The sequence below is a fragment of the Lissotriton vulgaris genome, chromosome 8 (genome assembly GCF_964263255.1).
Source record: "Lissotriton vulgaris chromosome 8, aLisVul1.2, whole genome shotgun sequence".
Classification (NCBI taxonomy): domain Eukaryota; kingdom Metazoa; phylum Chordata; class Amphibia; order Caudata; family Salamandridae; genus Lissotriton; species Lissotriton vulgaris.
Window position 1 is genome coordinate 6,766,430 of NC_141696.1, and position 12,142 is coordinate 6,778,571.

Consider the following 12,142-nt stretch of genomic DNA (forward strand, 5'->3'; position numbering starts at 1 on the left):
TGCAAGTGGAAAAAGTAGGATAATCTGTGGCAATGTGATGTGGATGGCTAAAGGAATATGGATTACAGAATATATAGACAGTGTATGTATTTGAACAGTCAAAACAGTGAATTCCATAATACGTAAAAAGTGTACAAATTAAACATTCAAAAACTATTATAATAATGAATACCAGAGTTAATTGTGCTATAGTCATTAAATCATGTATAACACAGCAGTATGATGAACTATATGATGCATTTAGGTGATCAGGGGAGTGGAAAGGAACTCAAGAATCCAAGTTGTGGTTGCATGTTACAAAAAACATGAAAATTCAATTCTGTCATTTATCCCTGTCGTTTGCAGGGAATTAAGTTTTTTTATCCAGAAAAATTCAGCTTGTAGGCGTTGTTTAACCGGGTCCATGTCACAACGCTGTGGTAATATCTCCAGTATGGTGAATCTCAATTGAGCAATTTGATGGTTGTTTTCAAGCCAGTGGGTGGCCACGGCTGATTTCATATTTTTCATGCGGATATTACTTTTGTGCTCTGATATTCTTACTTTAATCTTTCTCTCCGTTTGGCCTACATATATTTTGCCACAGGGCCATTTGATTGCATAAATTACGTTCTTAGAGTCACAAGTACCATTATGCTGTAGGTTTATGTGATGGCCTTTTGTCGGATGCATAAATTAGTTTCCCATTATGAGTGCTCGGAGATAGCCGCTATTTATATTCTAATATATGCCAACGGCAAAAATGGAACTGGTCCAACCAATATTGTCCGCAGATTGAGAAAGCAAGGAAACATGTGAATAAGTCTGTTTCTGCTTTCCTCAGAGACTATGGTATGGGTTCTATATATCACAACAATTTGCGTTACAACATGCAAGGTATCTATAGGAGAGATGGTGTACATTTCACAGATGAGGGGAATAGAGACTTCTTTTTACACTTTAGACTCTGCATCGGTACTTACTTGAAGGTACAAAAAACACTCAATGAACACAACGGCTCTTTTTAGAGCCAACCAACATCTAAACACTCTAACTTGTTAATTAACTGTATTTTTTTTTAGTTTTTTTTCTGACATGTGCGCACCGTGCCGCACCTCGCCATTGTTTTTAAAAAATAAAAAAGTTTTTTTTGCCCATCGGGGTCCTTCAGGGAGCCCCTCAGAAGGCCTAGGGGGTCAGGGAGACTCTACCCTGCCCCCTTTTCACGTTCTCCACTTTTATTTGTCACTCTCTTTTGAAACTACACAAAATGGCGGCTGTAGGGTGCGCGCAACGTGCGCGAACCTCGCGACTTTTTTTTAAAAAAAGAATTTTTTTTTTTGCCCATCGGGTTCTTTTAGGGACCCCCTCAGAAGGCCTAGGGGGTCAGGGAGACTCTACCCTGCCCCCTTTTACCGTTCTCCACTTTTATTTGTCACTCTCTTTTGAAACTACACAAAATGGCGGCTGTTGGGTGCGCGCAACGTGCGCACACATCGTGACTTTAAAAAAAAAAAACTATTATTTTTGCCCATCGGGGTCCTTCAGGGACCCCCTCAGAAGGCCTAGGGGGTCAGGGAGACTCTACCCTGCCCCCTTTTCACGTTCTCCACTTTTATTTGTCACTTTCTTTTGAAACTACACAAAATGATGACTGTAGGGTACGCGCAACTTGCGCGCACCTCGCGACTTTTAAAAGAAAAAATATAATAATTTTGGCCTTTAGGGGTCCTTCAGGGACCCCCTAAGAACACCTAGGGGGTCAGGGAGTCTCTACCCTGCGCTCTTTTCACGCTTTCCACTTTTGGCCTCTGCCTCGGACAAAAAATTGGCGCCAACACTTCCTGATTTCATCCGAATGGAATGTTGACAGACGTCTAACAGCAAATCAGAATTCCGCTCGCGCACACCGGGTGCGCGCACGGGTGCGCGCAAGGTACTCGCTTATAGATATATACATTTTTTCAAAATCAATTTTCTCAACAACTACTAGAGGAATTTACACCATTTATACAAAAGGGCAATCTGCGAATCAGACTCTACCTTTTTGCCAAATTTCTTGGAATTCCGTTCAGTCGTTCGGGCTGTAGCTGTGTCTAAAGGTCCTATGGAAAATTGCATGGGGAAAACACGTTTTGGGCCCCCCTTTTTTCTCAGCCCCCACTTGACAAATCCCCCAAAACTTTCAGGGAAGGAGCGGAGCGGGCCATCTTCTTTGAGAAATTCACGAATATTCATCAACTGGAGCCAAAGTTATTCCCAATAGAATGTTGCAGATTTCCTAAGGAAACTAGGTCCTAACTATATGTACCTACTGGCGACCGTCAGTAGGTAATGTATTTATATATATATATATTCCCTTAAAAAAACATAGGTTTCAGGCACGTTATAGTTAGGAATTAGCATTTAAAAAACTTTAGAAATTCACTTTAAAAACCATAGGTTTCAGGGGCGCCATAGTTAGTTGGACATTTCACTCGTACAAAACCATTGAAATTCCCCCGTTATAGTTAGTTCAGCTAACTATAACTCGCACGCCCGCAATGCACTGCTGATGATGTCACATATTACATCACTCATGACATGGTCAGTGACATCACTGATGACATCTCAAATGACATCACTGATGACATCATCCAGTGAATGTGTGTCTTTCTGAAAATTAAATACTTTTTATATGTATGTATGTATGTATGTATTTGAGCTGGTAAAGCACACTGCTACCCGTCCGTAGGTTTCCTGGCGCTGTATAACTCTGGGGAACCCGTCCTGGCTTTCCCTGTGGGATGGTCCCTGCTGGGAGTCCCCAAGGTGGAGCCAGGCATCCCCGGAGTTGGTGGGGCCGTTGTGGAGATTAGGCAAGCTAATGCCCAGAGTTGCCGAATGGAACCCCTGATTAGAGTAAGCACCGAAGCGAGAATTATCGAGTCCGCTGACCGAAGTCCACGACCCTGCCGCGTCGGGAATTGAACCCTGGTCCCGGGCCAACTTCTGCTCCCGGGTCTGCCGCCTCTAACCAGTGAGACACACTACTCCACTATATGTATATCTCAAGGTCGATGGAAGAATAAATGGATAAATAAGTGTCTAAATGGATGGTTTGTTTGTAAAATTGATGGTATAACTGACTGATTAAGTGTATCTTGGTGAATACAGGGGTTAGCAGGTAATGTTTAAATATGTAAATATCTGTATCAGTGTCTCTCTTTGTGTATAAGTGGCTGCATGGGTTGGTGAGTAGCTAAATGTGTGTCTATGTGGGTAATTAGTTGGTTTTTTGAGTATCAGTATGAGCGTCTGAGTGTCTGTATGGTTTGGTGAGGGTTATTACTTAGCGCATAGATGCATGAATGAGTGACTCACTGTATGTTTTTTGAAGACAGCATGTGTGCAGGACTGTATGGGTGGATGAGTGTGTGTATGGGTGTCTTAGTGAGTGAATGACTGACTCAATAGTGTCTTTATGAGTAACTACATATGTTTTAAACTAGTATATGTGAGTATTGGTGTATATAAGTGAGTATAGGTGAGAGTGAGAGATTGGAAGAGTTCCTGTATAAATTAGTATGTGTTTCTATAAGCGATTGCTTAAGAGAGTAAGTATGTGTACGTTTCTGTGGAAGTAAGTGTGGTGTTGTGTGTATAACTGTTTATGCAAGTAAATGGATGTTTGATTCTTTATTTGCATGAGTGACTATGATTATGAGTAACTCTATGAATGAGTGGCGGTGAGTAACAGGATGTATAGGTGTATAAGTACATATGATGAGCGAGTACATGTATGAGTGACTATATAGAACTGTTGGTGAATGAGTGGATGTGTATGTAGATCTTGGAATTACTGAATAGGTTGTTGTAACTGGTATTGATATGTCCATTTTTTTTTAAATTGTAGTTTCTATTTTTGAATGTGTGTATCAAAGGTTATATTAGGGTGAGAGGAGGTCTGCCACTCTATCACAAGGATGATGTCATCAGTAATGTTATTTGAGATGTCATCAGTGATGTCATGAGTGATGTCACTGACCATGTCATGAGTGATGTTATATGTGACGTCATCAGCAGTGCATTGCGGGCGCGTGAGTTATAGTTAGCTAAACTAACTATAACGGGGGAATTTCAATGGTTTTGTACGAGTGAAATGTCCAACTAACTATAACGCCCCTGAAACCTATGTTTTTTTCTGTGAATTTCTAAGGATTTTTAAATGCTAGTTTCAAACTATTCCTACAGAGGTAGGACATGTGAAGAAAGAAGAAGAAACACACAGAAAGAAACAAAAGAAATGCAGATAGAAGCAACAGAGGTCCTCAAAAAGTAAGAAAAGTGCAGGAAGAAGGAAGACGTGCTGAAAGAACAAACAGAGGATCAGAAAGAGGCCTGTATGTATGTATGTATGTATGTATTGGTAATCTTTTATAGCGCGTATCTGTCACCACACGAGTATCCTGGCGCTTTGACTAAAAGGATCCTACTGCGCGCCCTGCTGATTAAAACTAAAAGGATGCAACCCTAGGAAAGAGATGTGTTTTTAAATTTTTCTTAAAGGAAACAAGATCATTTATACCTCTCAATCCTAGCGGGAGAGTATTCCATAATCTGGCTGCCGCAAAGCTGAAAGATCGACCGCCCAACCGCGATCTCAGAACTTTAGGCACCACCGCAAGGTAGGCAGATGCCGAACGAAGGGGTCTAGACGGAATATACCAATGAAACATGTTCTGAAGTGGCACTGGGCCTTGTCCGTGAAGGGCCCTGAATACAATACATAAAGATTTAAAACGATCCGTTGAAGGATCGGTAACCAATGAAGGTCTCTTAATGCCTGGGATGAAGAGTCGAAACGGCGGCGAGCAAGCGCCAATTTAGCTGCAAGATTCTGCACCTGTTGCAGTTTTCCTATCAAGGTAGCTGGTGCTCCAAGAAACAGGGCATTGCAGTAGTCCAAGCGACTTACGATGATACTCCTCACCACCTCTGGCCTACTGTCCATAGGAAGCATCGGGAGGATCTTTCTCAGCATACGAAGCAGACCCATGCAAGTGCTCACTGTTTTATTAACTGTTGCGTCCAGTTGGAAATTGGACCCAAACATCACTCCCAAGTTACGGACCGAGGTGGTAGACACAGTCGTGCTTTGGAAGGAGGATGGCCAAAAATCCGGCGGGAGAGGTCTGGGGACGCGGTCAGTAGTGCAGTGTAAGACTTCTGTCTTAGAGCTGTTAAACTGCAACGAGTTCTGGTTTAGCCAGTCCGCAGTTGCGAGCATACAGCGGTGGAAAGTATCAAGTGCCACTGCTTCCTTGCCCTCAAGTGAGAAGACAAGTTGAGTGTCATCTGCATAATTCGTCACCGCTATGCCAAAAGATCTAATCAGCGCAACCAGGGGCCGCAGGTACAGGTTGAAGAGGATAGGGCTGATGGCCGACCCTTGTGGAACACCTTGCGCCACTCTTCTGATGTTGGATTTAAACGGCGGCAAAGCCACTACCTGGTGACTATTTCCAAGGTACGATGTCAACCACTGCAGTGCAAGGCCTGTCACCCCTACTTCCTCTAGTCTGTTAATCAGAATTGCGTGACTGACAGTGTCGAACGCGGCTGACATGTCGAGCAGCACTAAAAAGGCTGCTCTTCCATGATCGGCTCGCGTCCTAAGATCGTCTAACACAGTCACCAACGCTGATTCCGTCCCATGGGCCGGTCTGAACCCAAATTGAGCCTCATCCAAACAGGACCCAATCTCCAGATATTTAGACAGATGTTTTGTGATCCACTTTTCCAGAATCTTTATTGGAAACGGGAGTAAGGAGATGGGTCGATAGTTTGCGGGACTAGCCGGGTCCAAGGTGGGCTTTTTAAGGAGAGGGGATACCACGGCGAATTTCCAGCAGTCTGGTACCCGTGCTGAAACCAGAGACTGATCACAAATGGCAAACAGTGGAGGGAAGAGTTCTTCCTGGAAGAGCTTCCAATGTTTATGCGGAAGTGGGTCCAAAGGTGTCCCGACGACACACTATTGGCCAGGGAACGGAATTCCTCAAAAGTTGGAGAAGGAAAACAGTCCAACGTGGTGGTGCTGGGGGTGGTGTCTGTAGTAGGCCCAGGGTACGTTTCCGTACATCTCTGAGGATTACCGCTAGATGTTACGCCAAGATTGTTCAGAATGGCTGCGATTTTGTCCTCAAAAACCTGTGCCAATAAATCGCATAGAGACTGAGATGCGGAGATAGTATTAATCGCACTAGCAGGGCATGAGTCATGACAGATCCTTCACGATCTTGAACAAGGTCTGTGATTTATTTACTGCCACCCGCAAGGACTCTTCCAAAAACCTGGCCTTCGCACATTTAATCTGTGCTTTATAGATGGACTTTGTAGAGAGCCCGATCGGAGTCCAGATAATTCTTTCTCCACGTGCGCTCGGCCCGTTTGCATTGGAGTTTGAGTTGAAACAGCTCCTCGGAAAACCATGGCATAGCCGGAGTAGGCCTGTTTCTAATTTTCCGTAGAGGGGCCAAGGAGTCAAGGGAGGACACAATACGTTGATTGAGCCTTTCGTAGCTCAAGTCTAGGTTTTCCTCTAAGATGAAACCCTCTAAAAGTAATGAAGGTAGAGGGGACTGACTCAGGAGTTTTGACCATTGTCTGGTACTTTTAACCCCACCTGGGTTCCTATTTCTCCCCTGCCCCGCCTTGGGCGTGAGAGAGAAATGGGCCAGCGCATGGTCCGTCCAGCACTGGGGCAGGATGTTTCGAACAGTTACATGCTCTGGATCTGCAAAGACAAGGTCCAGTATATGGCCCTTTTGGTGGGTATGAGTAAGGACCAGCTGCTGAAGCTGAATACTCCGACAGGTCTGAATCAGATCTGTAAGTGCAGTATCTCCGGAGCCGCCCAGCCAAATATTAAAATCACCTAATACCATTAATCTAGAATGCGAGGTGGATAGATCAAGAATTAACTCAATCAACCCAGTCACATCCGATAAAGGGCTAGATGGGGGTCTGTAACAAAGTAGTCCGGTGAATAGAGCGCCCCCCTGTCCATTTAGAGAGAAGGCAAGTAGTTCATGACCAGGAATGGTCTTGATGTCGATCAAGGAAAGGTCAATAGACTCTCTAAAAATTAATCCTAGTCCTCCCCCTCTAGCACCAATCCAAGGGATGTGCCTGATTTTATATCCCGAGGGGCAGGCCAAACCCAGCTCTACTGCACAATCCGTACTTGTCCATGTCTCCATCATGAGTAAGATATCTAGCTCATGATGGTCAATCATGAAGGCGATCTCTCCATGAGGTAAGCACAGCGACCTCACATTTAAAAGGCCACAGCTAAAGGAATCCGTCCGTTTTCCGAACGATGCAACAAGTCCCCTTGGCGGTGGACTAATGTTAAAGGCTAAGAGTTCATCTCGATTGTAAGCAATGGCATCACGGGAGGGTAGTCCAGGAGTACCGGCCCCCGGCGCGTCAGTTGCGCGAACGGGCGCAAACGGGCTTACCTCTGGCGCACCTCCGGCGCCCCTACGGTGCACCCGCTGCGCACCGTCGCTGCGCACCTGTCTAGCAGCCATCTTAAATGGCCGGCGAGATTATCGCGTGGGTCCTGGCAGGGCGAGTGGCTCTCCCTCACCCAAGATGGCGCTCTATGAGGAAATCCTTCTCCCCACTCCAAAATGGTGCTCTATAACCGGCGCGATGCTTGTGCAGTGCCCCCGAGTCCCTTCTACCCCACAAATGTGGGTGTGCAACAATTATATGTGGGTAAGAGCTCCCTAAGATTCCCACTAAGCGGCGCTGGCAGAATAAAGTAAAAAACGCGGTCGCTCGGCGCAAAGCAAGAATTAACTATTTTAAAAGGTTAAAATTTAGGAGGAAGCGTTTTACACGCAGCGCTAGTACAAATACTTGAAGTCTGTCTAAGCGGGGTAGGAGGACCTACTTTTATTGCCTCCTCCTCCATTGCGTGGGTCCTGGCAGGGCGAGTGGCTCTCCCTCACCCAAGATGGCGCTCAATGAGGAAATCCTTCTCCCCACTCCAAAATGGCGCTCTAAAACCGGCGCGATGCTTGTGCAGTGCCCCCGAGTCCCTTCTACCCCACAAATGTGGGTGTGCAACAATTATATGTGGGTAAGAGCTCCCTAAGATTCCCACTAAGCGGCGCTGGCAGAATAAAGTAAAATACGCGGTCGCTCGGCGCAAAGCAAGAATTAACTATTTTAAAAGGTTAAAATTCAGGAGGAAGCGTTTTACACGCAGCGCTAGTACAAATACTTGAAGTCTGTTGCAGAATCATCCTGTACCCTCAACTTTTTCAGATGGGTACTTGTGGTAACTGACTCTGACTAACCAGTCCTAGAGCCAGTGCTATGCTAAAAGACACTCAGAATACAGTTAAAACAGCTACATACACTAGGGAACACTATGCATTGGGGTACCCCTGTTATTAGCCTGACCTCCTCTGTAAGCCCCTAGTATATAATAGGGCAGTGGGATTAAAACTACCTCTTAAAACGCACCACAGGGTGCGTTTGCACACTGGTGAAAGGAGGGCAGGCTGAGCTCATTTGTGCAAACACAACCTGTGGCCGCTTTAATTTGGTGGTTAAAGTCCCCTTGAATCCTGAGTGTCCCTTAGGTACAACTAGCCCACTAAGAATCTCTAGTTAGCACCACAGAGCTGCATTGCAGAGAGGTGTAAAAATGGGCACGGACTGGACCACCTCTCTGCAACGCAGCACAGTGGTGCTTACTGGAAGCACCTGGTGGACTAGTTGGCCCCCATGGGCCCTCAGGATTGAAGGGGAATTATTTCCCCTACTTAAAAAGCGTCACAGGGCGTGTTTGCACACGTCACATTAGACCCTGTCCCCTCCCTTCACCACTGTGTAAACACGTCCTTTGGCTGTTTTAAGTTGGCTCATTTGAACCCTGATGGTCCCTGGGGTCCAACTAGCCCACTAGGTACCTCCAGTAAGCGCCACCGAGCTGTGTTGCAGAGAGGTGTAAAAAGTGACACGGCTTGGACCACCTCTCTGTAACGCAGCAGCGCTTACTGGAACAACCTGGTGGGCTAGTTAGCCCCAGGGGCCCTCAGCATTGATGGGGAATTATTTCTCCAACTTAAAACGCGCCATATGGCGTGTTTGCACACATCACCTCAGGCCCGACCCCTCCCTTCACCACTGTGTAAACACGCCCTCTGGCCATTCTAAGTTGAGAGATTAAGTCCCTTTGAATCCTAAGGGTCCCTAGGCTCAAACTAGCCCACTAGGTACCTCCAGTAAGTGCCACAGAGCTGCGTTGCAGAGAGCAGTAAACAGGGGTGTGGCCCCTGAACACCTGTCTGCAACGCGAATACCTGGCGCATACTGGAGATACTGGTTGGGCTAGTTGGCCTTCAGGGACCCTCTGTATTGAAAGAGAATTATTTTCCCAACTTACAACTCACCACGGGGTGCGTTTGCACAATGGTAAAGGAAGAGGGCGTTGCCTGAGGTGACATGTCTGCAAACACACCCTGTGGAGCGTTTTAAGTTGTAGAATTAATTCCTCTTTAATCTTGAGGGTCCCTGGGGGCCAACTAGCCCACCAGGTACCTCCTGTATGCGCCAGAGGCTGTGTTACAGAGAGGTGTACAGAGGCCACGCCCCGTTTTGCAACATTCTGCAAAGCAGCTTCGTTACGCTTACTGGAGGCACCTGGTGGGCTAGTTAGCCCTCAGGGACACTCAGGATTGAAGAGGTATTAATTCCTCAACTTAAAATGCGCCACAGGGTGTGTTTGCACACATGTCTCCTCTGGCCACGCCCCCTTCCTTCACCACTGTGCAAACGCGCCCCATGGTGAATTTTAAGTTGGGGGATTAACTCCCCTTGAATACAGAGGGTCCCTGGGGTGCACCTAGCCCACCAGCTATCTCCATTAAGCACCACAGTGCTGCAATGCAGAGAGGTGTAAAAAGGGGCGTGGCCTCAGAACAGCTCTCTGCAATGCAGCCCCCTGGCGCATAATGGAGGTTCCTGGTGGGCTAATTGCCCCCCAGGGACCCCCAGTATTCTATGGGAATTTGTTCCCCATCTGCAAACCCTCTCACCCTCACTCAGCCTCACCCCCTCACACCCCCACACACCCTCACACCCCCTCACCCTCATACCCCTCACCCTCACCCCCTCACCCTCACACACATCCTCACCCTCACACCCCCTCACTCTCACACCACCTCACCCTCACACCCCTTTATCCTTACGCTCACCCACCCTCACACACTCTCAGCCTCACTCACCCTCTCACCCTCACCCTCTCACTTCCGGGAGCCTTCTTCCGGCGAGGTTAGCAATCCAGTCGCCAGGCGCAACTATTTAGAGGCGTGCTGGGCTGGGCGCTCTGGGCTTCCACACTGCAGGCGAGTAAACTGAATTTTGCCTACAGCTGACTTTAAACAATTTTATTACGAAGCTGCGTTTTCTCTTTTGCACAATGCTCATTTGCTGCTAGTTTTAAAAACGATTTGGGTTTTTAAACAAGAGGGATTGGCTCTTTTGCACATTGCTCATTTGAGGCTAGTTTAAAAACAAATTGGGTTTTTAAACAAGAGGGAATATATTTTTAATTATTGTTGCACGAGTGTTTGGCATATTTAATTTGTCTGAAGCTTCCCCGGTCCGCCACGGCTTTGCCGATTGTTGCGGAGGGAAGACCTCAGTTCGTCTCACTTCCGGGAGCCTTCTTTCAGCGAGGTTAGCGTTCCAGTCGCTAGGCGCAACTAGTTAGAGCCACGCTGGGCCGGACGCGCAGAGGGCACGCCCAAGGCAAGCCCGTCTGCGCCCGTCTGCGCCGGGACCGGGCCTAGGGCCTGCCATGCTGTCAGACTCGAACAAGGGGATGCCAGCCGTCGCCCTTATAGTCGAGCCGCTCTACTATCCTGGAACCCGGACTCTCATGCAGGTCAGAAACGTTGCGACTTGGCATTTGATAGCGTTTGGGGTGTTAACCAACAACATAAGACCCTGTCCCAAGGACGCTAATTGTGTCAGTTACTTGTATAATAGAACAGTCTGAACGTACTGATAACTATTATCTTCCCCTATGTAATTTCATTTTCCTAAGGGGACAATTCACTGCACCTCGCCCATGTTTTTCTTCAATTATAAATAAAAAGCCAATCTTCCTTGACAGTTACACAGAACACCATCTAAAAAATGTCTGAAACCTCTAATCAGTACCGGACAGCCACACCATCAGGGTTAGACCAAGTTCTACTTAGAAAAAATGTGGGAGAAACGAATGACACCTCACGGAAACACCACCAATGGGGTAACTGGTATGTAATCTCCAGACAAGCCCCTGTCTCATCATCAGTTGTCATCCGATTCTCAAAGAAAAAAGAAAAAGAGTGTCCAAAACAATAAACCAAATGGTGCAACAAACAGTGGAAGCAGAAAAAATCTGCTAGTGACAAAAATTACATAAACAAGTGCATAAAACACAACATCCATTTCTCTTCAATAACCTTATTCATAGAGAAATGAATGTCTGCTGTTGAAATAAAAAGGCTGGTAGCTATTCATGCATACCATTACCTATTGCCATTGCCGACATGTTTCACTGCCACAACAATTTTGGCAGATTCATCAGGGCTGCACTATACGCTGCCACTCCACTCTTGGACACTTGTTCTGTGTTAACTGCCAAAGAAATAGGCACATATAAGAAGTTAAAAACGTGCAAACTCACCCTAGTCTGCTGTATATATTTAAAAAAACAATGTGTGAACATTAGTTACCCAAAAGCAGCCTGAATGCTCATACCGGCTGCCTGGGAATCAAATGGGATGAAGAAATACTCCTAGCGTGAGTCTCCACCTTCACTTAGCTTGTATGTATCAATCTGGGCGTGTAAAAACAAAAGGTCATGCTAGCTGTCAGCAGTATTTCAGTGTAGTAAGCATCTTCTTACACCACCCGGGTCCATCCGCTCTCTAGTAGGAGACACAGTGTAGTGTACCAAGGTTTTTTCGCTACACTTCTACTTGTATTCGGAGCCCCACACACACACTCATGCTGCAGAATGGGCCCCCCATCCATACTGGTGACCAAAGGGTAATGCTGCCTGGAACGTTTCTTTGACGGTATAAGATGTCACCATACACACGCGGTT

General features: G+C 46.4%; 1 protein-coding gene across 1 annotated transcript in view; it reads left to right on the forward strand.

Annotated features, from left to right (window-relative positions):
* LOC147693208 (tripartite motif-containing protein 5-like) overlaps nucleotides 1-353 on the forward strand; it is a 156,549-nt gene extending 156,196 nt beyond the window's left edge. Inside the window, exon 5 of the mRNA XM_086933605.1 lies at nucleotides 346-353. Coding sequence (XP_086789731.1) covers nucleotides 346-353 — 8 coding nt within the window. The remainder of the gene's footprint in view (nucleotides 1-345) is intronic.
* The last annotated feature ends 11,789 nt before the right edge of the window (nucleotides 354-12,142 follow it).